This window comes from Cryptomeria japonica, chromosome 10 (genome assembly GCF_030272615.1).
Source record: "Cryptomeria japonica chromosome 10, Sugi_1.0, whole genome shotgun sequence".
Classification (NCBI taxonomy): Eukaryota; Viridiplantae; Streptophyta; class Pinopsida; order Cupressales; family Cupressaceae; genus Cryptomeria; species Cryptomeria japonica.
The window spans coordinates 735,147,694-735,175,684 of record NC_081414.1 but is presented as its reverse complement, the minus strand read 5'-3'; the positions used below and the strand labels follow the sequence as shown (position 1 = coordinate 735,175,684).

Sequence of the window (27,991 nt, the reverse complement as noted above, 5' to 3'; positions counted from 1 at the left end):
GATGTCCCATTCGTGAATGCATAAAGATTGAATCAAGTAAAAAATTATATTCAAATTTGATGTTCCACAGTCCATAAATATTTTTACATAAGGTTTTTGGAAACAACAGTGAAAGATTACCAATCAACATTTCAGATCTTACTTGAGGTGCATCACCAGGGAAAAACATGAAAATCATTCACACAATTGTTTCCAAAAACCTTGATTGAGTTGAGACATTTCAACCTCTGGCAATGTTACTAAATGGATAAACTTTTCAACTATCAACCAAACCATTCAAGTCCATATGATGGTTAGATTTAGTCACATCAGTTTGAATCCATATAAGGAAAGGTACATTGATTTTGACAATTTTAACAGAGGAATTTGCCACTGAAAAAACATTAAAATACCATTTGATAATTCCCTGTTACTAAAAATAGAAGGCAGACATGTGAAATGTTGCTTTCCAATGCTTGTATACCAGCACCCCCTACAAAAAGAGCCTCGACCTTGTTCGCTTAGGTACTTTGCCTTCCAGTTTTAGTCTCCTATAGGCTTCCCGGAGATGACAAGGCCTGATTGGACCAGATTCATTCCTCTCTGTCATTACCATCCTCCCTACAAAACAATAAAAGGAAAATAAAATCAGAACATCATCCTTAAGTCCCTTTCGAAATACATTGATAAAAATATCTAAGCAAGAACACAAATAATTTTGGAATGTCAATTTAGCATTGATTGAAAGCCATTAAATATATATCGGTCTCTTCTACTCTTCTACGCATATAAGTAAAGTACACAAGGTAGTATAGCATGAACACTTTAGCTACTCCCGACATAACAATAGTCATTGGCATTGACACTGGGCAACCAGCTATGTTCTGTAACAGCTGCAGTTTGAAACGTAATGGTCAGCAACAAAACTTAAATCATTCAAAAGATAATAAAAGATAATAAAAGCAATTAACAAACAGGAATACTCGATTTTGAGTGGTTATGGAAGTGGAAATCAAGATTAATAATCCTAAGCCTTTGCATTTGCAACCTCTTCCCTTTTCTATGAAATTTCAATAGCATCAACGCCAAACAAAACTTCTTTAAAATTAGAACACTGACCTAACAAATCTCTCACATTTTAACTTGCTTTCACTTTTCATTGTGGGAAACTAACAAATGTATATATTGACAGAAGACGATCAAAAGGTTTTACATCCAAAAGCAAAAGGCAATCTATCGTCGTTTTCTGATTTTCATTTTTTGTTGTTTTCCTTTCAAAAATGTTGGTGTACACTGACTATGAGTTGTGGATGGGAGGCAATATCAATCACCTCAATATCACCTTGAACAAACCCATGGCCAAGATGTATGCCTCTCTAATTAAATAGAGCCTAAGGTTATATGAGAGATTGAGGCTCTCCTTGCTTTGTATGAGGAGAAAAAAATCGGAAAGAAGATAACAGCTCAGGCAACAACAGCTGTGATGACTTGTCATCTGAAGTCGGAGATTGATATAGTGAGCTCTTGCCTCTGCTCACATGTTACGTGGAACCAAGAGAAATGTCATGTGGCAACACTAGCATGTGCCAATTTTTCGTGCTATAACAATGTAAGATTCAATGTTGTGAGAAGCCACCGAGTGTGAGTCATTGGTCAATGCATTGATTGTACTAGGAAAAGGGTTCAAGAAAATGATTGAGCGGGCCCTTGTTGAAGGATGTTGTGAGTGAGATACATACAATTTTATAGTGAAGGTCCGAACAAGGGTTTGGCACAAAAAGGGATACACTATTTTGTCTAATAGAGCAGATGGATAGCAAGAACTAAACATTAATTAATTTCCTAATGGCTCCACGTGGACAATTAATGTTTTTTTAAGTCAATTGATGCTTCCAATGAAGTGATAAATATTGCGACCTGTTAATGTGTTTTTCATGCACATGCGAACACAAAATAAAATATCATAAGTATCTTATCCTCTCTTGAACAAAGTTATTCGAATGCTGAAGATTCGCCTAGGGATCAATCGAAATAACTCCAAGGTTCTGGTATGTAGGGTCTCTACGTGTGGATAAGCTTTTGTTGGTGTGATGTGATTTTGTTGGATTCACAAGGGGACTTACATTCGATTGTCTGAATGCTTTGATATGCTGGAACTCGAGTCCTATCTACTAGTTGGGAGATTAAAAAAAAAAGATTGAGGGTTTAGGAAGTCTTCTCTAAGACCTAGAATGCAAGAAGATAGATGAATGACTAGGTGGAGTCCTACCGGACTTGGTCTCACCATCAAACTAAACAATTCGACACCAGCTCAGTGCAATCTTCTAAGGAACGTTTTGGGTATGTTCAAATCATTACCATCAAACATTGATCACCATTCAAGTTAATGCATGAACAATAGACGCATAACAAATTGAAGTTAAGCTCATTCAATGTCAGTTGACCACGAGGGCGCACTTACAATCAGTAAGAGGCTAGTGGTATGGACTAGGTGGATTCCACACAAGTGCATTCAACAATTTTGTCCATTCAATCTAATTATCTACCATCAAACTTGAAGATCCAACAAGAAACCATGCACATTGCAAAGAAACAACATATTTCACCATATCTTCAATGAAAATTGAGTCTTTTACAATTAAGGCAACAATGTCTTGCCTTCTCTTCCTACTCTACTCTAATTGCTACTTTATTCACTATTCTTCTGCTACTGACTATTAACTATTGACTATTAACCAACTATTAACCTTTACAAATGAAGAGCCAGAGCTTTATATAGAGAGCTCTTTACATTTCAATAGCTCTGATTGATTTACAATCAATGGCAAGGATTTCAAGATGAAAATCCTAATTAGGGTTTGTTACAACAAACTCCTTTAGCCAATGAGAAAATTACATTCAATGTTTGTGAACCAATAGGAAACAAGGGTAGGTACATCAGAGTTTGTGTCTCCATGTGTAAGCGTGGTTCATCGAATCTGGACATGCTGATGTGGAGCCTTCTGATTGGAGGAATAGTGATTGGGATGCCACCTTGTCTTATCCTTGCTCTGTGATGACCTTGGTCAATCCTCCATTGGCCTTGATGTGCCTGAGGAATAGCGTACCTTTCCTTTACTCTCGTGTTTGTCTATGAGATCTTCTTGAAGAGGTCTTCCTTTGACCTTGATGTTGGAATATTCTTCTTGAGATCCTCATTCCGATCTCCCTCCAATCTAGTCCCTCTGACTGCGGCAAAACAAATAAGTGAATATCAAAAACATATGATACATAGTTTATACAATTTCTCAATTTGACATAATCTCTGATTTTATGTGATTTGCAGGTCTGATAGGTGCAGGCTTAGGGAGATTGTCCTTTGCTTGAGCAATTTTGCTCTTGCTATGATGAATTCAGTCTTTCCTTTGTTGAATTTTGCTGCTGTTAGGATGTACTCTGCGCCTTAAAGTGACTGATCTGCTTTAAGTATATAAAAAAAAATCTTCTTAGGAGGATCACTGATCTTCAAACTTGCCCGTTAAAGAATCAGGTCTGAGATTAAAAGTGTTGATTTTGTCTTGACCTGCCTCTATAAGACCTGAAATTTGCCTCCTCAATCACCAATATGTCTAATGAAATCTACTTTTGAAATTCGCCTTGATGAATTCAGTTGCTCCTCAAATTCACTCTTGTTGAATTCGTCTTGTGAAGATTGTTGACAAATCTGGAATTTGCTTCTTAATCACCAATATGTCTAATGAAATCTACTTTTGAAATTTGCCTTAATGAATTCAGTTGCTCCTCAAATTCGCTCTTGTTGAATTCGTCTTGTGAAGATTGTTGACAAATCTGGAATTTGCTTCTTAACTGCTGAAGGATTTCGCTCTTCAAGTTTGCTCTCATTGAACCAGGTCTAGGCTTGAAATATGTCTAGTGAAGATTATTATCTCACCTTCATAAGATTTAGAATTCACTTTCAGTACTTGAAATTGGCTTCTTAAATCTGCTTTAGGTTCGCTCCTTGAAGAAGAATGTTTGAAATGAATGATGAATAATTTAAGAATCAACCTCCCTTATATAGGCGCCTTTATGGGAGAATGCACTTCTTTGATGAAAGCCGACTTAGTTTGGATGAATAAATCAATTGTATTTACCTTTAGCTGGCCGACTTCTATTTAAAAAATCGAATTTGCTTTTGCCGCCAAAGTGAGATTGGTTTATAAATGCATCAAATGTTTCTCGGTTGACTTGCACTTAGTTTTCTCTTGATCTTTTTGGTTTTTTACCATAATGCAATTTCCTTTAATAGAATTTCGCCTTGGTACCTTAGAGAGGGACATGAGCGAGCTAGGATATAAGTCAAATTTTCATCAATATTTAATGAAGGCAAGCTTAGTTCTCACGATCTGCATGATGTTTAGGATGCTTGAACATTTGAAACCACCATGAAGAAGACTTACAACACACCATCATTAGCATATTACTCATCCTCAATGCTTTTCGCTCCTGTACCTTTGGAAGGTACATGAGCGAACTAGGGGTTGCTCTTAGTTCTCTCGCCTTTCAAATACTCATGTTCTCCAAGATACTTAGAATGTTTTGAACGTTAAAATGACCTTCAAGAAGTCTTTTAACACATCTTTACTAGCAAATCACTCCTTTTCAAGAGGTTTCGCTCCTGCACCTTTGGAAGGGACATGAGCGAACCTCTTACTTAGCTCAATTCATCTCTTATTTCTCCTTCACTTTACCTTAGACTTGATTTTCCAAATTCTCTTCTCATCGTGCTCAAGTCAATCTGCTCCCAACTTCGCTTAAAACAAGATCTTCTTAGTGCATTTGGTGAGATAGGGGGTCCTTCCAAGAGGCTCGCTCCTGTACCTTTGGAAGATCCTAGTTTTTGAATCCTCCTTCCATCATGATCAAGTCGATTTGCTCCCTAACAAGATTCGTCCAATTGCTTGAGTGAGAAATTAGGACCTTTCAAGGATTTTGAGGTTCATGATGCGGCAAAGGCTTAAATCACCTTCAAGGAGGCTTGTCTAGATATCTTAATTAGCAAAACACTCTTCTTCAAGAAATTTCGCTCCTATACCTATGGAAGGTACATGAGCGCTCTTGACAAATATGTCTTAGGCTTTGATCAAACACTCACTTCTCCTCCTTGCTCATGCCATTTCAGCCTTGAATCATCCTCAAAAGGCACCTTGGGGGCAATTTTGTTTGGAATTTGGGAGCAAAGTCACTGTTTTAGCAGATTCGCTTGGGTATCTTAGCAAGCTACGTAGTCTCTTAGGTGATTCGCTCCCGTCCCTTTGAGAGGTATAGGAGCGAATTTAGCATTTTGGCTCAAATTCTTCCTTTTCCATCATTGAACTTTATTTCAATTCACTTTCAAAGACATGTATAAGTCAATTTCTCCTTCATCAAAGCTTCAGAGCATGAGTTTGATCCAAATTGGAAGCAAGAGGGAGGCTTTGGAAGAATTCGCTCTGATTTGAGAGCAATGTACATGGCTTAGGGTGAAAATCGCTCCTGTCCCTTTAAGAGGTACAGGAGCGAAATGCCAAATTCCTCATTCAATCTTTTCACTTGCCTTTGCTTCATTGAATCCTAGCTTAATCATTTAAACCATTCGAATGAGAAGACATATCCACTTGACCCTTGAGAATGCACAAAGAGGAATTTCGCTTGGATCATAATGCCAGGGACCCGAATCTAATGAAATTCAGTCAGATTGCTCTTGTTTGTATTTAGTGATCAGAATAACCTCCTTTGCACTTCTCAACTTGATCAGTTTTTTTAACACAACCCTTTGCAACACTTGATCTAACTTTGTTTTTTGGAAACGGTTTTTTAATTTTGTTTGTAGATCAAAGCCTAGCCAAGATTTTAGAGAGACCTTTGTAACTTTTGACGTGATTGGTTTTCTGAACCATCTCTGCACCTCATGGTATGATCAGTCATTTTGGCTTCCTTTGCAAACCATAACTTGGATTGGTTAAATTATATACTTGTCATCTTGGGTCTGATTGACTGCTTGTAGGTCTAATTTTAAGCATCCATTTGTTCTATTGTTGGAGTTGTCTCTCAATCTGCACTATTTGATGTTTAAAATGAATAACCTATTCTCCTTTTCCTAGCTAAACATCAAATCAAAACTTGGAAATTCTCATTAATGTCTGATATTTGCTCAAACTTGCTGTTGTTGCTCCATATCTGACGATACAATGAAATACCTGCCCTTTTGCTTTTACCTGCAAGACGAACAATAAGATATCAAACATTATAAAGTACATATTATCCTTATCTGTCCTCTTTCTATATGAATAAAAGAGATCTAATTTGAATGAATTAAGTGCTTCTGCTTCTAATCAGACCCGATTTTTAACTCTGCATCAGTCAAATCATATCCCTTACCTCTGATTTTTTGTGATTCTTCACTAAATCTGATCAAGAGGAGGCTAATATCATTCAATAAATTCACTGTAATTGAAGAGATTCTGCTCTGTGGAAGATGAATATGCTGCTTTTTGGAAGAGTCTGGGCTATTTAATGATGTAATTTGCTGATGGATATGTCTCCCTTATATGTGCGTTGGATATTAGGGTCTTTCTTGCTCTATCCCTATCAAAGTGACACATCTGCACTCAAAGGCCAGCTCTTTATCCTTTTATTGCCACACCTTGCCTCATGGTTTAACGTGGATTGAAGGGGCTTAGGCATGTGCTGGGGATGGTGAGGTGGATGCTCTCTGTTTTACCTTTTAAATATGCCTTAAGAAACTTTTTCTTCACTCCAAAATTTCAGCCAGTGGTTGGTGGGTCCCAGCAATGATGTGGCAAAGACATGTGAAAACTTTTAAAATTTCCATCTCTGATTTTGTGAGGCCCAGCAGGAGAGTCCTTAAAAGACTTATTTAATTCCCCATTTCGGAGTGTGTGGGGCCCAGTATGTGAAAGAAATGTGAGGAAAGTGGCTATGAAATGTTTAAGGGGAGCTGCTACGTGGACAAAGAGGGGGCAATGGGATGTTGGAGGAAAGGGGGACATAAGGGATATAAATGATGGAATGTAGGTGAGTTAGGGGGAAATGAGGTTTAGGATGTGGGAGGTAAAAGGGGTTGGAAGGAGTTAGGATATGTTGGGAAATAAAGTGGAGTGGGAGGTATAAGGGGGTAATGAAAGGGTAAAGGGGATGTAGGTTATAATGGGAGTTATAAAGAAAAAGGGTAAGGGGGTAGGGTGGTAGGTTAGGATAGGGATAGGATATGGGTAGGCTAGGATGGGGGTAGGTGATAAAGTGGAAAGGTGTGGGTGGTAGGAAGAAGGTTCCACGGGGACAGGTCCCCCCCCTTTTTGGTCGTGTCTCGGAGACGGGGACGTCTCCAGGACGGGGACGGGGACGCGACATCCCCTGTCGTCCTGCCACTGCCACCCAAGCGCCGCCGAAGACGGGGAGACGCCCAGACGTTTCCCAAGGAGACGTGGAGCCTCCACGTCTCCTTGGGAGACGTCTGGGCATCTCCCTGTCCTTCGAGAGACGTGCAGAAAATGCCCAGACGTCTCCCATCGCCCCCATGTATATGCAATGTTTAAAAATTAAAATTAATTTTTTTTAAAAAGTGACTTTTTGGGGGGTTAAGGGGCAACCCTAATTGGATGTGGGCCAATAGAAAAATAACACCCAATGCCTTTAGAAAATAATAAAAGTATTTTTGGCCTCGCAAGGCGTTGCCCCTCGACCCCGCCTTGTATCGCGATAGGGAGCACGCAAGGGGCACTGCCCCTTGACCCCGCAAGGGGCAATGCCCCCAAACCCCCGTTGAAAAATATAGGGGGAAACTGTGCCGATAGAAGTAGAGAAAATTTAACCTCCGAGTCTAATTAGGCTTCATATAACAACACAATTAGCATTGAAAAAATCTTGGTATTTAGATTTAGTATTTCAAATTTCCTATAGTCTCATTTGAAATCTTATTCCTATACTGTAATACTGTCATACATCTTTTCAAAACTAGTTTTTCAAGTACCATATGTATATGTATAACTATATCAATTACAGTGAATCTAGTCATTGGTAGTGAGGAACTCAAAAGCACATTCATCATTGCAGACTTCAGAGAGACTTTCATAAAACAAGGCTTCTACTGGGCTATTCACCATCATTTGCACACGGAGATCAGCAATTGCTGTTATGGTACCTGTTTTCATGCCAATATGAACTTCAAAGCATAAGCATAAGTTTAATTATCTAGAGAAAAACAATCTTCCAATAGCAAGGAGCCGATTGATCATTGAAAGAATATTGCATGTCTCCAAATAGACCAGACCAGAGCCAATTAAACAATTAAATAATAATAAAGGAGTTATCTTCTACCATGAGACAGATGGCACTTTGATTGGGGGGTACCTATAGCCCTTTGTGCAAAAGCAAAAATTCAGAATGTTTTGTGCTTACAGTTACAACATTATTTTCTAAGAGAAGCTTATAATTGGGACACCTTGTTACTCTATATGATTACTCTTATCTGTGCCTTCCGTTGGAAATTTCCAGTGTTTCCCAAGTTTCAGAGACAGGAAAATGGGATTTTGGGGATGGCAAAAAAACAAACAGATTTATGGTACAGCATATAAAAAAAATTATATCTATATTTTTAAAATAAGAATAAATGAAAAAAAAACTAAAAATAACTGGAACAAACTGCAAGAAGCTGAACTTTAAAAAACGTGAAGATTTAAATATATCTACGAAAAATATAAACATGAGCCCACACAAAGTATGTGACTCTTGAAAGCTTCTCTACTATTGAAAGGAAGTAACCATGTGGGAGTTTGAGTCAATATCATATTGAAAAGGATTCAATTAATGATCTCTTCTTCTTGGCAGCTCTTAGAATGTATTTGAATAAATCTTTGACCACCACAATAATATGAGATCACGAGTTTGATTTCATTAATAACTCTGTATTTTATTCCTTGTTTCTAACCAACAATGCCCTCCTGTCTGCATTTTTTATTTTGCAAAGCAAAGTGAATGCTAAGAAGTTGTTTTATCATTTGTTTGTGAGTCCATATTGGTTCAACTAGATGTTGTTCAAGAGTAACCTTGACAAAGAATTGCAGAATTTGCTAGCTTCATGTAACAAGTCTTCTAAGTCTCAAAGACTGCCTAGATTCCTCACTCTCCTCTCTACTCTGGCTGAGAAAGCTTGATCTCAGTCAAAACAAACTCATGGGAACCCTTCCATGATTTTTTAATACAACTCTTTTGTAGCTGTTTAAAGATTGCAGACAACGAACAGGGGAGGGTCCAACTCATTATGGGAGCAGACAACGAACAGCTACAAATATATGAGAGTTCCTTTCTTTCAGAAAATTATATAGGTGAAACCCAGACTTAGACCGTATGTTAGTTGAATGATAATTTCTATATCCAAGTTTATAATCTCATATAGGGTTTGTTAAGTTCTTTCAAAATTCTGTGATCAAAATAGAAGAGATGGAGATATGATCTGAAAGTTGTATTTTATCTGCTATAGCATGTTTTAAAGATGCACCACACTTATCAATTTCGGTGTATGCATCCTCCTCAATGTAAGCATGCTATATAAGTGGATGAGGGGTTACGTAGTGAAGAGATATGTCTTCCCACGTGGGAAGACACATATCTTCCCTACGTACCTCTCACCACAGTATATAAACTAGTCACCGTTTACTTATCCGATCGGAAGGAGTGCGACTTGTTTGAGAATCGCTTTACCACCCGATACCATGAACGGTGTAACCGTTGGCCAAACACGATAAGTTAACTTTGGTTTTATTTATCATTAATTAACGTTAACATATTAGTATATGTAATCAAATTAATAAATATATATATATATATATATATATATATATATATATATATATATATATATATATATATATATATATATATCAGAAGCATGAAATAGTACGACCGACATTACAAAATTAACACTCCCTCTTAACTAGGGAGGACACATTTCATGTTAGAGAAAACATCACAATTCATCCATTGATTGTGAGGAGAGGAGATATCACACCATAGTGATATTCAAAGATATGGTTCAACAATGGATATCAAGTCTCATGATACTCACCATAACTCATAGTTATTAAGTAAGGTATGTGCACTGGCATCAAGTCACATGATGCCTACCATACTGATAATGATTTCATGGCATGTCCACGAATATTATGTTCATAATATTCACCATAATGATCTCTATCATAATTATGGTTTATTTAATGATATCAACCAACAGATATCTACCATAATGTCTCAGAGATATATATACTATCATGACATGTCCACAGATATCAAGTCACATGATATCCATCAAGATAGTTAAATTGATAATTGTAAAATCGTCACCTTACAATATCAATTTGAAACAAGTGTTCATTATTGAAAAGTCGTCACCCTTCAATAATGTTCACAGAAGGCCCATGCAGTCATGGAGTCACACACATGACAAATAAAAGAGTTTACACACTAAACATCTTTAAATATATTAGTATATCAGAATAAATGAGACTCTATCTCAAAATTAAATAGCATTTTCAACCATACCAAGTTTATCTCTAAAGTGTTCAATCTTGATCCTGGAGAGAGGCTTGGTAAGAATGTCTACAATCTGATCACCTGTACTAATATAATTCAGTTGGATCGCATTCCTTTCCACCATATCTCGAACATAGTGATAAGGAATCTCAATGTGTTTAGACCTCTCATGAAATACTGGATTCATTGAAAGCTTGATGCAACTTTGATTGTCACCGTAGATGACAGTAGGATTTAAGGGCTGACCAAATAGTCCTACAAGCAATTTCCGGAGCCATACAACTTCTCTTGCTCCCATGGAGGCTGCAATGTATTCAGCTTCTGTAGAACTCTGAGCAACTGAAGACTGTTTTCTACATATCCATGAGATCATTCCTAATCCTAAACTGAAGCAACATCCTAATGTGCTTTTCCTATCAACTATGCTTCTAGCCCAATCAGAATCAATGAATCCATGTAGGTCAAGTTCTACATTTTTAAATTTCAAACCAAAACCAATAGTTCCTCGAAGATATCTCAGAATATGCTTTGCAGCAACAAGATGTATTTCCCTAGGTTCACACATGAACTGACTTAGTGCATTTACAGCATAACATATATCAGGTCTTGTGTTTACCAAATACATCAGAGATCCAATAATCTGTCTGTAGAGTGTAGGATCTGCAAACTCAAATAATGCAAATGTTTCCTTTAGCTTGTGTAGATTTGTCTCCATAGGTGTGGTCATGGATCTACATTCCAACATTCTAAATCTCTTGAGTATATCAATGGTGCATTTTCCTTGATTAAGGATTATACCATCTGCCTGGTGCCAAACTTCCAATCCAAGGAAGTAGTGAAGAATTCCTAAATCTTTCATATCAAACTCAAAGGCTAATTCTTTCTTACATCGAGAAATACAATTATCCTCTCCTGTGATTAGTAGATCATCAACATAAAGAATAAGAATTAATATTTCACCATTGATTACCTTGTAGTAGAGATTTGGATCTGCTTCATTCTTGAAAAACCCTAATTCCAAGAGAGTGATCAATTCTTTCATACCATGCTCTAGGGGCCTGTTTTAGTCCATAAAGAGCTTTCTTTAATCTGCAGACATGTGTTCGGCCTTATGAATCACAAAACCTTCAGGTTGCTCCAAATAAACTTCTTTTTCAATCTTACCATTCTGAAAAGCAGTCTTGACATCCATTTGATGGACTTTCCATCCTTTAGATGCTGCAATAGCCAAAACTGCTCAGACAGAAGTGTATCTAGCAACAGGAGTAAATGTCTCTTCATAGTCAATACCTTCTTTCTGTGAGAAACCTCTGGCAACAAACCTTGCTTTGTGCTTCTCAATGCTGCCATCTGCTGCATTTTTTATTTTGAAGAGCCATTTAGAAGATACCACAGATTTGCTTTTAGGCCTAGGCACAATATGCCAGACATCATTTTTCCGAATTGACTGATACTCTTCTGACATAGCATCTTTCCAAACTTGATGCTTGAGCGCATCTCCAACACAGGAAGGTTTTGCATCAATGATCTCACTCATCAAGGCAATATAATTGGAAAATAGGTTAGGTCTCTTACTTTCTCTAAAGGTCCCCTTTGGAGCAACATAATTTTCAGCTTCTTCAAGCATCTTTTTAGCCCAAAGTGGTCTCTTCCTAGTTTCAGGATAATTTTCTTCTAAAGGTAAGCCTTGAACTTCATGCTCAGCATCTTCAAGGGTCTCCCTCTGAATCTCAGGGGTGAAATCCTCATCCAAGCTTGAAGGAGGATCTTGGTGTTCTAATTCATTAGAGCTTTTGGACCTCCTGAATGCTATATCTTCCTCAAAGATGACATCTTTGCTTAGTTCAATTTGTCTTTGACCAAGTATGTATATTCTGTAGGCTTTAGAGGTTTCATTGTACCCAACAAATACTCCTTTCTTTCTAGAAGGTTCTAACTTTGACCTCTTTTCTTTGGGGACATGAATATAGACTGGACACCCAAAGATCTGGAAATGACTTATGTCAGGATTGTTGCCAGTAAAGGCTTCTTCAAGGGTTTAATTGTCAAGAAGAGAATGAGGACATCTATTTTGAATGTACACAGCTGTCCTAGATGCTTCAGCCCAAAATGAGGTTTCTATATTTTGGTCAAACAACATAGCCCTAGCAACTTCTACTATAGTCCTATTCTTTCTTTCAGCTACCCCATTTTGTTGTGGGTTATAAGGTACAGTTAACTCCCTCTTAATCCCAGCATTTATACAATAATCTTTAAACATATCAGAAGTGTATTCCCCTCCATTGTCTGTTCTTAAGGTTATGATTTTTTTACTTGTCATATTTTCTGCAAGAGCTTTGAATTCCTTAAATTTAGAAAGGATTTCTTCATACTCTTTGTACCTCAGAAAATATATCCAAGTCTTCCTAGAATAATCATCTACAAATATTACATAATATAAAAATCCACCTAATGAGGGTACAGACATGGGTCCACATAAATCAGAATGAACTAATTTTAATACATAGCCCCAGAATAATCATCTACATATATTACATAATATAAAAATCAACCTAATGAGGGTACAGACATGGGTCCACATAAATCAGAATGAACTAATTCTAATACATTTTTGGATTTACTGTTGCTAGAATTAAAAAACCCTTTAGTATTCTTTCCCAAGGCACACCCTTTGCAGGCTCCTTCAAATTTTTTACTTAGCTTGGGTAAGCCGATCACCATCTTCTCTATCTTAGGTAGGGCATGGAAATGAAGGTGCCCTAATCTTCTGTGCCAAAGTTCATTCGAATCTGGAGTCTCACGAATCAAGGCTAGAGGTGGAGTGGTGCAAAGTCTGTAGAGGCTCCCTTGTCTTACTCCAATGGTGTGGGCTTTCTTGATGGTGGAGTTCTTTGGCCAAGCAAGTACCTTTCCTTCCATAAAGGTTAATTTGTAGCCCTTATCTTCAAGTGCAGAAACTGGGACAAGGTTTCTCTTTATACCAAGTACAAATAGAACTCTAGTCAGCTGTAGGGATATGCCTGACTTTAGGTTGATATTGCAGGTTCCTATTCCCATAACTGGATAATTTGAGTCATCACCAATTGTCACTTCTTCATTTGAACTTTCCACAAGTGTATCTAGGGGCTCACAAAATCCAATGATATGTCGAGATGCTCCGTTGTCAATCACCCATGTGTTGAAACTGGAGGTGACTTAACTAGAGAGGGCTGAGTAGAAGACTAGCTTCTCGGAATTACTCCCTTTCTTAATTTCTACCATTGAAGCTTGTTGTTTGATCCTGTCTGGACACTTCATTGCATAGTGCCCATATTGGTCACATCTGAAACATTGTACTTCAGAAATGTCTCTCTTCTTCTTTGAAAACCTCTTCCCATTTGAGTTGTTGTCCCTCTTTCTCTTAAAGTTCTTCTTCTTTCCTTTCTTGTGGGAATTAGAGTTTAGAACTTGAATGTCTTCATTACCATTGTTTTGTTTTGTTCCTCTTGTGACAAGCCAAGATTCCTCTTGAATGCAATCGGTTTTCAATCTATCGAACTTAGGAAATTTAGAACGAGCACTGACTCCTTGAATGAACGATTCCCATGAGGTAGGAAGTCCATTTAGGGCCATCATAGCAAGTTCTTTGTTGTCTACTAGATGTCCAATAGTGGATAGTTGATCCCTAAGCTCAGTGATCCTCAAGAAATAGGATGTAACTGTTTCTCCTTTATTCATCTTTATATGGTGTAGTTGATTCTTTAGGGTGAGAACCCTGCTAGTGTTGTTGATTTCATAAATGTCAGCTAGTGCTTTGAACATCTGAAAGGCCGTCTCATATTTAGAAATGACTGGTACAATGTGGTCTCTTACTGGATCCACAATTATCTTAAGGGCCTTCTCACTATCCTTGCTCCACTGAATTTTCTCTGTATCATCAGAGGGTTCAAGAATTTCACTTTTGACATGGGAGTCAATTTTATTTTCTTTCAAAACAAGCATGATCCTGAATTTCCAAGATACAAAATTTGATGCTCCATCTAATCTATCTTCAAACCTAACTCCGGTTGCCATTAGGATTATGGGAATGCGATCTTAGCAAGAGCTTGGTGAAATTTTATGAGATCGTTACAGAATTTTAATATGATCTTCCTTAACTTCACTCTGATACCATGTTAAGTTCTTTCAAAATTCTGTGATCAAAATAGAAGAGATGGAGATATGATTTGAAAGTTGTATTTTATCTGCTATAGCGTGTTTTAAAGATGCACCACACTTATCAATTTCAGTGTATGCATCCTCCTCAATGTAAGCATGCTATATAAGTGGATGAGGGGTTACGTAGTGAAGAGATGTGTCTTCCCACGTGGGAAGACACATCTCTTCCCTATGTACCTCTCACCACAGTATATAAACTAGTCACCGTTTACTTACCCGATCGGAAGGAGTGCAACTTGTTTGAGAATCGCTTTGCCACCCGATACCATGAACAGTGTAACCGTTGGTCAAACGCGATAAGTTAACTTTAGTTTTATTTATCATTAGTTAACGTTAACATATTAGTATATGTAATCAAATTAATATATATATATCGGAAGCATGAAATAGTACGACCAACGTTACAAAATTAACAGGGTTCTCATATAAACTAGTATAAAGCCTTACACTTGAAGGTGATAATCTCCATCAAGAAAACAGCCAAACACCAGACATTTGGTAGCAAAAGAAAGTAGACACTGAACCAACAATGTTTTTGTACAAGCAATGCTATCTCCCCTGTATCTCATAAGTATATGGTGCATCTAAAAATAAAGTGCTACTCTATCTATGCTTCTTGGAGGCAGCAAAACTAGCAGAACTTATCCTCAATTGAGACGGGATGATCCACCTCATTCCAAAGCTGGTGGGAACATGATCTCATCTGTCCAGAGGGGTGTACTAACAGAAACTGCATTTTTCCATTTGTGTGTTTTACATTTTGGCCTTGTTTTAGCCATTTTTACCCCTCCTAGGTCATCCCTATCAATCCTTGATCTGTCTTTCCCTCTTACCCTTCTCATTTATTTTCTCTTATCATTTATGCCTTGTCCTTTCATTTAACGTCTTTCCTTTCTCCAAGCTCTCCTTACCGTCATTCTAACTTTATTTTTGTTTCCTTTTTCCCCTTTAATCAGACTATTAAATATTGTCCATATCATGTAGCCTATGTCCAACCCACCTCTTCCCTTCCTAGAATCTTGTGCTATGAAGCTTACCCTGATTTTTAACTCCCCCTAATAGAGGGCTCCCTTAGAACTTCAGATTACCATAAAAATTTAGTTTCCTGGGACCTAAGGACCTCTTCTATTGTCACGGCACAAAGTGGCAGCCAAATCCTTTCATTTTCCCATGGAGTCAAGAGGCCTGTTGTAATTTCCCTGCCAGTCTGCCCAAGACAGAGGTGAAGTCTGAATGTTTGAGTGTATTAAGGATTAAGTAGGAAGCATAGGTGAACTACCCATCTCGCAAGGGAGTTGGGAGTAATCAGCCCTTGGATTTGGTAGGCAAGCAGCCCTTGCTCTCCCATCTAGTCCATGATACTTTCTTCTGTCTGCATGTTAGTATTATAAAATTAGGCTAACCATTAATATGTATATGCTGTAGAAATTGTGTGTGCCATTCTTGTGATTGCATGGCTATCCATAATCAGGTTATCAGCTAATGGTTAAGGTATGATCTCACTTATGTTATGAATTTCCTTTATTGTAAATCATGCATGATAAATAATTAATGTGGTCAATGATTAATACGTGGTTATATTCTTAGATGTAATTAAAATGTTCCCCTTCAATTAGAATTGGTAGACACTATAACAATATGGAATAGGATTATTACTGTGTATAAGGCACAGTTTTGGTAGGGGACATTACAGATGGCTCCCTTAGAAATTCAGATTACAATAAAAATTTAGTTTCCTGGGACCTAAGGACCTCTTCTATTGTCACGGCACAAAGTGGCAGCCAAATCCTTTCATTTTCCCACAACAAAAATTAAATGGCGGATTCATTAATTGTTAGTGGTTCTTACCTGCAATGTTTTCTTCTCAAATTACCTTGAAAAACCTATAAAACCCACCCTTCTTCACCTCAATTTAACACATGAAAAATGAAAATGTCACTTTCTCAACTTTAGGATATTCTTCTCATAGGCAGAAAATTCTATACTGCTTCTAAAATTTCAGAGATGTGTTTGCTTTGACCTTTATGCCCACAGCATATCTCAATCACTAAGTAGTTGATTTCTATCGTCAATGGGTGAGCTTGTTTCTTTGATGGTTTTCATTTGATTTTCATTTATTTTTCTAATTAATCTGCAGGTTCTCCTTGCACCCTTCCTCCATCTATTCCACTTCACTTTCCCAAAAATCCATAGCTTTGTGACGACTTTTCTCTACCTCCAATTCTCTTCTAATAGAATTTGGTGTTTCCAGGTAGAATCTGGAAAAATTAATGAAGAACCAGACAAAGTGCCAGTTAGAGGAATTAATCAGTATCATGAAAGGAACCTCTCTGCAAATTTTTAGCACTGTGGACCTAGCGAACCCACAAGTTGGCTGTCAAGACAACCAAGCTGTCATGCTGGGCATTAATTCTTGATAAAACCTTGGTTTTTGCAGACTTTTAGCTCCAATTTTCAGTGGTGGATTGCTCTCAATGTCAAGGATCCAAAACTGCTTAAAATTCAGCAAATATTCACATGAAAAATGTCTATTAATTTTTCTTTCTGTCTCTTCCCATGTAGTCAAAGAATAGACCATTTTGTACCCATTTGCTATCACTTTTGTAGGTCATCAAGTGTGCTCTTCAAAGATACTCCCATTTATAATTTTCTTTATTCAGTTGTACTGTCATTTAAAAATTTAATATCATACCATCACAATAGTCCTCTTTTGTTTTTACTATATAGCATTATTATATATTTAATTATTTATTATATCTTCAGTTGCTTTTCTTCATCATATCACATTATATTAAGTTTTTAGTCCTGTTTTAATCAAAAATTTGAGCACTTCATTTTCTCTTATTATATTATGTCATTTTATTACTTGAATATAATATGGTTACATATAATAAGATTATTCAATTGAATTGACTACAATTCCTTTTATATAGTTTTAATTTGTCCCTCTTTTTTATCTAAGAATTGTGTTTTTTTGGTGTCTCATCCTTCTGGTTCCATGTGCTTCTTCCCCACTCTACTTCTATTCTTTAAATCACCTTGAGCCAAGCTATGTCTGCAACTTACAATTCTGCATCTCCGGACACTCTCTAACATCCTGAAGATGGATCACAAAGTGTGATCTAAAACGTTGATGCAAAAAAATACACTCAATCAAATCCAGAAGCAGTTAAAATGATACACTTATGGATTGTGGAAATCTAATAAAATTAATATATTGAATATCCCAAGCTAACTAATATAAGCACAATTTTGAAGGTTGTCACAAGTATCTACTAAACACCTAATGTTTTTTATTAGGGGTAAAACAGGGTTTTGAAGGGACCCGAAACCTTATTTACAAGAAGCTGCCATAAAGATACTCACAGCCAACCAGAAGCCAACAAAGAGCAAAAAAGCAGGAACACACCAGCAACAAAGAGTCAAGCACAGACCAAAAGGAAAACAGAAACACAAGTGGAACTATTACAATATTCCATTGTTAGCACTATAATTCAAGTGGAACTATTACAATATTCCACTGAAAAAATAAAGTGCCATATAAGGTGTAAGTTTGCCAATGACCTCAAGAAAGCAAGGAATATAGTTGAATGTCGAATGAAGACATTGCATGCACAGGCAATTCATGTGCATCTTCAGAAGACCACACAGCCAGATGGAGAATTATTGTTAAGTTTGTTGAGAAAGCAATCCATCAATAGTAGATTACAGAGAACATTTTTTAAGTGTTTGACATTGAATACAAGGAAGAATGTTCATGTCCTTGAAGGCCCTGAGGAGGCAGTTATCTTGTAAAATTGCAAAGAATGTAGTGGATGAGGAAGCAAAAGAAACAAGTTGAACATATGACTACAACTACAAGCATGGCCCTTGTTCCCAAGAGCAACAAGGAGTCTGAATTTAGTCGCAAACAAAGTCAAAGAACAACAAATACTTGTAAGTTACTGTTTTGTGGAATCATATGAAGAATCACATGTTGGTAGTAATATAGTTGAGATTGGAAGAATGATATGCAATACATGTATCATGCATGAGAAAATGTGTAGTTTTAACTTGTACATATTGGAATGTCAATACATGATATAGATGCCAGCCAAAAGGGTTGTATAATGCATCGAGTTAAGAGATTGTGTGTTTTTCAACAGCATATAACTTTTGAAACACATATAAGGAGATTAACGCATGATAATGAATCATATAATGCAATATCGATGTTGATTAAAGATCATCTTAAGCATATCTACCAAAAAAGTTATGGAATATATGTAATCTGATTTATCTAAATGTAGAAGGGATAACAGGAAAGTTCAGCTCTTGAAAAGAAGAAAAATGTACAGTTACTACAATCTATGCATCAGCGTTCTCCTACATTTCCTACCAAGGACAGAATTATGTTTATGTAACCTTGTTTAATATTGTTACACGATTCCTAAAATGTCGTAAAGAAGTAAAACTTGGTAGTCAATGCATAAGCATAAACATAAGGGATGCAACGAAAAAAAAAAGCTGTTGTATTGGCAATTTTTCCCTTGTTCAATAGCTTAACAAATTAACATACCCTTCTCATATTTGCTTTTTGAAACCCAGCCCTTCGAAAAGATTCATATCTCTCCATTTGATCAGGTGTAAACTTTTTCAATATAGCCCTGAGAAAAAATAAAGAAAACACACCTAGCTCAGCAATTCACTAAACGAAGAAAGGGAAGGAAATTTGCAGACCAGGAAACAAAAAAATACAGCAAAAACTTTCTACAATTTTTACTCCAATAATCTCAGCATATGATATCATAATCATATCCCCACATTACCAATGTGACCATACTGAAACTTTGTCGCATAGTTATCAAAAAAGTCTGTATCAAGAGGTAACAATCAAACAATGCTACTATAAACTAAAAATGGGATCTTGCACATGTTATCTAAGTAAATTAGTTATTACATGACAAACCCCAGAAGATCTAATTAATAATCAATGCAAGTTCAATCCAGTGTGCATAAATATTTTCTTCATTTGTGGTGCTATTTAACTAGATAGTATGGGCTACCACCATGTGGCTTACTACCTAATACCTTTTTATTATTGTAAAATTTGTGTTCTTTTTTCACCTTTTTCCTTTTGGTTTTATGACCACCATTTAGGAATCTTCCACTTGTACTTGTTTGCTCATTCCTAACAAAATTTGCTTATGCGTGCTTTGTGAAATCTTCTATTTTTCATTGTAATTTTTTATAGAATCCTCTACGTGTACTTGCATTGTGAGAAAGCCTAAACTGAGCACTCGATTTCATGGTGTAACTCATGCCGAAGATTGATGCACTATCAGTAACTATCTTTGGTGGATTCTTGAGTTTGCTCAAAAAACCCATTCAGAAACCAAATTTGAGTCTGCTTCCAAAAGTATACATCAATTCATGCAATACAACCTAACATCTTCCTAGTGTATCATAACAAAATGAAATCATGGTACCAACACTTCTCACAAAGCTTAATTTAAAGTGGTCTGTAAGGCCAAATCTTGAATCAAACCCAACAAAAAAAAGAGCACCTATACATGAGTAGGATGCTGAAATTAAGTTATATATTCAGAGTGTCCAAATAATCAATAATGCATAAGAGGATATGCAACAATAAAAGCCAATTGAGCAGATTCTACTTGGACAGAAAAATTGTGCTTCAGTTCTCTTCCTACGAAAAAGGCCATGTTTTAAGCTACTGTTTTGTGTGAGATTTTGAGGAGCTTAGACGTGAGGTTGTTTGCATATTGCTGTGATGCAGAGGGAGAGAAACAAAAGACTGTTTATAAGTATGCTTGCTTAGAGCTTGTAAAGATTATTTTCCCTGAATTTGAAAGGACAAGAGAACAAAGAGCAGTGAATATGTTCAATAGATGGAAACATGTTCCACTTGTTGATGTTATAGCTTCGGGAGATATCCTTCTCTCAAATTCGAAAGAATAAATGTTAGTTAAATAATTCCAAGGCAAGTCGGACTTGCTATCAATTCAATAACTTCAAGTTCACACCTTAGCAGCAGATCAAACTAATCAAGGAAGATCATATTCAGCATCAACGAGTGATGCTATTATTCTTTGTAATAATTCAGCTTTGAGTAAGGCCAGACTTGTAAAGCAGATTTCTGCTCTTGTTCTTCTGATATCTATATATATGAGATATATATTTTGCTGGGTTTTTCTCCCTCGAGTAGGAGGGTTTTCCCAGGGTAAAAGTGTTGTGTTTATTGTTCATGTGTTGTTATTTCTGCTTATTACAAATCTGATCCTAAAACTAACACAGTATCAGAGTGGGTTTAAGATCCGATCAGATTTAAGCAGTCAAGTTGATCTGTGGAGAAATATTTCAGTTTGAGAGGCTTATTGAATTTCTTCTCGGGTGGCGATATTGCTGGAAAAAGTTTGAAATTGAAAGGAAGATTAAATCAGACGCCTCTACTAGTGTGCTTTCATTGAATGACGGGAATTTGAATAATGTTTGGATTTAATTAGGAAGAATTTGAGAACGAAAACCCAGTCGTGGCTATTCAGCATTCTTTTTTCATAGTTTTTACATGTTGGCAGAAATATATCAGTTGGCAGTATTTATTGAATACATTTCGAGATTGGTGTTCTTCGGGAGGCATCAAGGGAATCGGAGGATTATAATCATTTCTTTTCCAGGCAGACAAATCTGTTATCTGGCATATCTGGATTAAATTGGGATTTATTCCTCTTGTTGCACCTTCAGAGGTTTATCAGTACTAATGTGGCATCCTGAAACTATTATTTAAGCCACCATAGAAATCGCGTAAGCATATGACAAAGTGCGGAATTTCATTTGGAGGCATTAATGAAGGAATCACGAATATTTGACTATTTGGATTCAACTTATGAGCATTTGAATGTTCACAGGACAAAGAAAATCCCAATATTGGAGGAAGCGGTGGATTTACTAATGATATCGAATACAGCTTGAATATTGTTGAAAATTGCTACCATCGTAATATTTACATCTGCCGACTTATTGTATGTCTGGAACTTCATCGGGATTCCATTATAGGAGTGCCCAGTTATGTATGCCAGTGATCGGGTTGAGTATAGTAGGCCGCAGAGCATTGGTGGGTCGAATGCTATCTGAAAACCAGAGTCATTGGTAAGGGTTCGAGGCCATTCTAGGCACTGTAATGCTGAGTCGTATCTGGAGACATTACTATCGTTGATGCTGAGCTTTCCTACACAAATAGTCACGATATTGCCAGAACATTGTTAATATTAACATTGCAAAGTAGTTTGGGTTATTCGCTTCGATTGGAGGTTTCGGGCATTTCAACATCCCGATATCGGGCCTGTGCCTTCTGGAAGTAATATTCATTGAAGTTGGCATCGTATCTTCCATGCTGGATGGACTCTATTGCTAGAAGTGTTGTTTCTGTTGCCATCGTGAAATCCATCATTGTAGGAGGCGCTGGGGTTCATCTTTGCTGATTAGCGAAGGTATTCAATCATACATATACATTGTAGATCTCATTATCTTTGCGCTAGAGAATACACAAACGCATGTGATTAATTATATTTGAAAAGGCAGCGGTCAATGAAAATAAAAGATTGACCTCCAAGAAGGGACATCATCATTAGATATGCCTATTCATTCTTTCAAAAGGATATAAAATAGATTGGTGGATGAAAAGTATAAAGCGGTGTGTTGTGAGAAAGCATGAGAATGAAAATGTGAGATACAAGAGCAGAGATAAAAGAACTTGTGTAAACCTTAAAGAAGTATCATATATCACAAAGAAGAATGGGTGTGAATGATTGTGAGCATACAGATTTAACACAGATCCATATGCAGATTTAGAAGAGATCAAGAGAGCAAGATTGAATGTGAAATTATGCAGTGATAATTATCTCATTTTGAACAGATCAAGAGTAGAAACTATTGAATATCTTTCAGATTAAGTGTAGGTTTAAGAAAGAAATCTACAACAGTCTTGAGCAATTTTTATAAGAGACATGGAGACATAGCTTGCAGCCTTGGGACTAAGCTGGAGGTGCATAACTCTCATGATTCTTCACTCAGCGGCACATGGTTGGGTCAGCCTTGGATGGAGAATTTGCGATCAGCTACTTCAAATGACATTCAGAGGGAGTTTTGTGACTTGCTGAAGAGAAGTGAAGGTATTAGCTAAGTGGGTTGCAGTGTTGCAAGGCCAAGTGCTAAGTCCTTGGAAGACCTCTTCAAGTTGTAGAGAACAGAATTGCACAAGATAGTTAATCTGGATTTGACATTGGTAGCTCTGCAAACCTATTCATAATAGGTTGATCTAGGATGAGGTTGAGAAGGACAGTCCTGAACTCTTGCAAGTAAGTAGTGCTGGAGGTGTGCGTTGGAAACCATTCCTCTAAGGCAAGCATTGCAAGAAACCTTGGACGAGGACGTCAAGAGGTTGATGCAAGTAACTGGAGATTCAAAGGGAGTCTGACAAACCAACAGAGGCAACCTTGGACGAGGAGGTTAGGAGGTTGATGCAAGAACTTGGAGCTTCAGAGGGAGTCACTTTATCACTTGCTAATGCATTTTTTCTTTGAGACGGAGAAATTTGAGGTGAAAGCCCTTGTTAATGCATTTTTTCTCTGAGATGTAGAAATTTGAGGTGAAAGCTCTTGTTAATGCATTTTTCTCTGAGACGAAGAAATTTGAGGTGAAAGCCCTTGATAATGCATTTTCTTCTGGGACAGAGAAATTTGAGGTGAAAGCCCTTGTCCATCTCTGAGACGAAGATGTGATTTTGTCCACCCTCTGGGAGTAGCCATGGTGGACGTCATGTTGAGAGACACCATGACAACATCATGTTGAGAGACTCAGTGATGAACCCTTTGTACTTGAGTTTTTCCACACATGGGAGTAGCCATGATGGACGTCATGTTGAGAGACTCCATGACGACATCACGTTGAGAGACTCCATGATGAACCTTTGAGCTTTCCACAAATGGGTGTAGCCATTGTGGGTGTCATGTTGAGAGACTCCATGACGTGGATATCTGGAAATATATCTCCCTAGCTAAGAGGGAGTGTTGATGTTATAGCTTCAGGAGATATCCTTCTCTCAAATTCGAAAGAATAAATGTTAGTTAAATAATTCCAAGGCAAGTCGGACATGCTATCTAATTATTATTATTTTATATTTATAAGGCCGACCCAAGATGAAAAGTCACCTTGGTTCTTGAATAAGACCAACCCTTGTGAAGAGTCACCTTGCTTGTGGAGAGGCACCTTACTTTGTATATATAGAAGGTGATGATCATTTCATTTCATCAATCAATCAATTCACTAACTTCAAGTTCACACCTTAGCAGCAAATCAAACTAATCAAGGAAAGATCATATTCAGCATCAAGGAGTGATGCTATAATTATTTGTAATAATTCAGCCTTGAGTAAGGCCAGACTTGTAAAGCAGATTCCTGCTCTTGTTCTTCTGATATCTATATATATGAGATATATATTTTGCTGGGTTTTTCTCCCTCGAGTAGGAGGGCTTTTCCAGGGTAAAAGTGTTGTGTTTATTGTTCATGTGTTGTTATTTCTGCTTATTACAAATCTGATCCTAAAACTAACACCACTTCATTGTTGTAATAAGTATTTTCCCTGCTTGCTTACCGTCCATACTCCATAGTACAACTTTTCTTTGAATTCGAAAGGATGTGAGATTAGGATGTGAAACAGTGTACAAACTTTTAGGACGTTTGAAATAATTAATGATCAGTTTTGTAACAGGCAAATAATAATGTCAATATATTGAGTTGGACCTGATACAAAGTCCAGGCACTATATAATCAAAATATTAATCTAGAATTACGAAAAAATCCCAAATGCAGGTATAAGAGCACCGTACAGAGTAAAATCCATGAACAATGTCCTCAAGTTCTAGAATTGCTAACTAAAAGCAATTCTTCCATGCAAAAATGTGCTCCATGATTGCAAACAAAATACAATGATGAAGCTTCGTGTTACATCACAGTGACTATGGAATGCTTTAGAAACAGCATTAAAACAGTAAATTTTGTCTTGTTCCATGACGACCTTGACCAAGAAGACTGATTACATTAGGAGAAACATTCTTACCAGGTACATATAAAACTATTGGCTTTTTACCATTCACAGAACTGGGATAATCGATTAGCCTGCAATTAGGTGTGACTTTTGCGTCACCATGATCACATTGCCTCCCAGGACAAATGAATATCCCCTGCTTTCAGACATCCTAATGAGCATCAAAGCACCAGATTTAGAGCTACTGACTCACTTCAAGACAACCAATCAGACTTCCAAGGATGCCCATTAGGTAACAAACAACCCTCTTGTTGGGCACAAAGTGATGAAACTTATTTTGAGTTTTTCTTCTTTGACCTCATAATGCTCACAGTTCAAATGCATGATCATGCTTGTTCACCAAAACTGCCACCTAGGTTCTAGTTACTTCTGCCTAATTGCAGGGCACAACCCAAATTAGCAACTGGTAAAATCCAAAGTCTAAGATGAACAGATGAGAAAAAGAGGGTTTACCTTATCATTTTGGGTTTTTTTATTTTCTAATGGTGGTGAGCAATTCGGTATGATTCATGGGTCATTAGGATTGTTTGGCCTTGGTGATCCAGGATTGCTCCACCTTCTTGGAGATATTCTTCACTTATAGAGCGAACCCTTTGAATGAATGCTATAAACTCAAGAACCTAAGTTACTGGTCTTGGTACTGGTTTAAGTTTGGGTTCAAGGTTCAGTTCATGGGTTTGATCAACAAAATTTAAGGTTGAGTTTGTTTTGGGTTCATCCATTCAAAAATATATAAAAATCAGAAATACATACATATTTGCAGCAGTAATTAAGTTCAAAATACACCACATAATTATTCTCAAATTCTTGGCAAGAATCAAATTTTCAATCATGTACAGCATACCCATTACAACTTAAGTCATAAGAGTACAACAAACCCTGGATTTCCCTTCAGCGCAGTGCAAAATAATTTTTATTTTTCAATTTTTAAAGTAAACGTTAGGATATGAGGATGGCAGTAACCCTTACAGAACTCAAGGGTAATCATTTTTCATAAGTAAACCACTTTTAAGCAAGCTCCAAATTCCTCAAAAAATTAACTTTTAGGGTTAAGGTTGGTTACATTTAAAAAAAAAACAGCAGTTCATTTATTGAATAGCTCACAGTTTTTATGGTATTTTTACTGAAAACCCCAGTCAACAGTTTTACTCAGTCAGCAGTTGAAACTGGCATGCCCCTAGTGCGAGGCCATGGTTAACCACAGTTTTTTTCTAATTATTTGTTCTACATTCTAAGTCATTTGGTTAGGTTCTTGTTAGCTGTGAGGTAGTTTCTAGTTTTTTATCCTAGCATAACTACTTATTTGCAATAAATAGAGCGTGTGGTTTCATTGTAGACATCTTGAAATATATCTTAAAATCATTTAATACCAGAAGACCATTATGATTGTTGCGCAGAGATACTTAAGAGAAAGTTGAATGCCATAAAAGGTGTTTTGGCCAGCATGCATTCACTATTAATGATTCTATTTGTTTAGATACTCTACATTATAGTGCATGATTATTTGTTTCTCCATGCATGTTGAATGGTTTATGCTATCATGTTCATTCTAGATCTCTATACTATTTTAGCAGACCTATATTCTTGAATTTCACAAAACCAGCCTCAAAATAAGAGCTCTATCACAACTCCTTTGAGGTTGTCTTATCCTTTTAATTTCTTTTATATGTACAACATTTATGATGAAAGAGTTTCAGATAAACACCCACTTCCCCGCTTGCATTTCAATGTAAATATGTATACAGTTTTGTATTTTCAGACTGTATGTTACCATAGGCAGTAAGTCAAAGTGAAGCATCCCCTGTTAATAGTGGAGGAATGCAGTCATGCATACTATCCCTAAAGAATTTGTCCTCAACAAATTTTAGGGAGAACACATTTATATACAGATGAAATAGATTTAAAGACAGAAAAGCCAAATTTAAATTAACTCCTGAAAAAATGAAGCTTTTAGTATCCCCACCTGGATCATGGAAAATTATCAAGTCATTTAAGTTAATCAACTGTAAAGGATGTTTACATTAAGTTATGACCTCATAAATGCAGGCTTGTTAGTAGAAAAAAATAGGAGAAGTGAGATATTTAAAGTGGAATAATATTACATGTTTGAAATCCTCTCAAAAAATTACACACTTTCAAATGTATCCCACGTAATTTTGAGTCCTTATACAGAAGTTACAGCCCGTAAAAGAATAGGATTTGTGTGAAAAAACTAAATGGCAGTTTTGTTTCTATCAATCCTATCTTCATAATCAGTGGAGTGGTTTTATAAATGCTTAAAGCAGCAGTTTTGCAATAGTAGCAGTGTTGTAACTGCATAAAGCAGAAGTCTTACAAAAGGGGCAATTTGCTACCTACAACTGCATAATCTGGCAATTGTGTTCTGATAAAATTTACATGAAAACAATACAAACTGGGGATGTTTCGTCTTCAACTTCTGTGATTTTGGGCTTTTCATTAGGCTCATGCATGTTGTAAGATTGCCAAGCATTTTGTAAGGAAGGGAAAAAAAATCCATACATACGTGAATCTCTCTGTTTTATCGGGGTCTTCAGATTGGTATTTGCCTAATTCAACATCCACATTCTCATTTTCTTCGTCATCGTCGTCCTCATCTTTGGCAGCAGATGCGGTGGCTTTAGCAGCGTCGGGAGGATTAGGAGGCTGTTGGTGTTCCTCCTGAGGCCGTGGAGGACCATCAGGGGCGTCATAATCCTCATCATCGCTAGAAATATTGCCCTTGTTGTTCCTAGAGGAGTCCTTCAAATCTTGTTTCACTGCTGCTGCTGCTTCTGAATGTGTAGGGGATGGAAGTGGTGAGTCGGGAGGTGTAACAGACTCATTGAAGGCGCTTTCGAATGGATCCAGACTCATTTCTTCTGCTAAAAGTAGGTGTGTGTGCTGTTTTAGGAATTCAGAAAGTTTTATGTGCGAAATGGCTGGCGCGAACTTAAATGAAAAGACTTTACCTTTCCAATTTTTGAGCCTGACCTGCGGGATTGCTCAGGCTTTTATTTTATATAGGCTAGCGTGCAGGTCCCATGGAGCCTGGAGAGCCTTCTCAACTTATTTAAGGCGGCTGCTGCCGTAAACCTCCATACAAGGTTTTATGCGACTCCTTGTTATTAATTTTTTGGGCCCAGA

The 27,991-nt window shown here is 37.0% G+C and overlaps 1 protein-coding gene across 4 annotated transcripts; it reads right to left on the bottom strand.

Moving 5' to 3' along the window:
* Positions 1 to 23: 23 nt before the first annotated feature.
* On the bottom strand, positions 24 to 27,991 carry LOC131032253 (transcription initiation factor TFIID subunit 11). 4 transcript variants are annotated; one of them, XM_059213530.1, is made up of 3 exons: positions 27,372 to 27,988; positions 19,304 to 19,391; positions 24 to 600 (listed from the first exon to the last, which is right to left on the bottom strand). In XM_059213530.1, exons 1-3 carry the CDS (start codon positions 27,719 to 27,721, stop codon positions 589 to 591), a joined length of 450 nt encoding a protein of 149 aa, XP_059069513.1. In that variant the 5' UTR covers positions 27,722 to 27,988; the 3' UTR covers positions 24 to 588. The 4 variants fall into 4 exon arrangements, 2 of the variants coding, with proteins under 2 accessions (XP_059069513.1, XP_059069512.1); XR_009359246.1 differs by having other exon boundaries at positions 585 to 600; positions 27,368 to 27,991; XM_059213529.1 differs by lacking the exon at positions 24 to 600 and adding an exon at positions 696 to 872 and having other exon boundaries at positions 27,372 to 27,990.

Bases quoted from the DNA above. Each gene is read 5' to 3' on its own strand.
- LOC131032253 (XM_059213529.1), bottom strand. From the start codon at position 27,721: ATGAGTCTGGATCCATTCGAAAGCGCCTTCAATGAGTCTGTTACACCT. The intron at 19,392-27,371 runs GTATGTATGGAT...ATTTTTTCTCAG, and splicing joins GATAAAACAGAGAGATTCAC to GGCTATATTGAAAAAGTTTA. The intron at 873-19,303 runs GTATGTTAATTT...TTCAAACTGCAG, and splicing joins AAAAAGCAAATATGAGAAGG to CTGTTACAGAACATAGCTGG.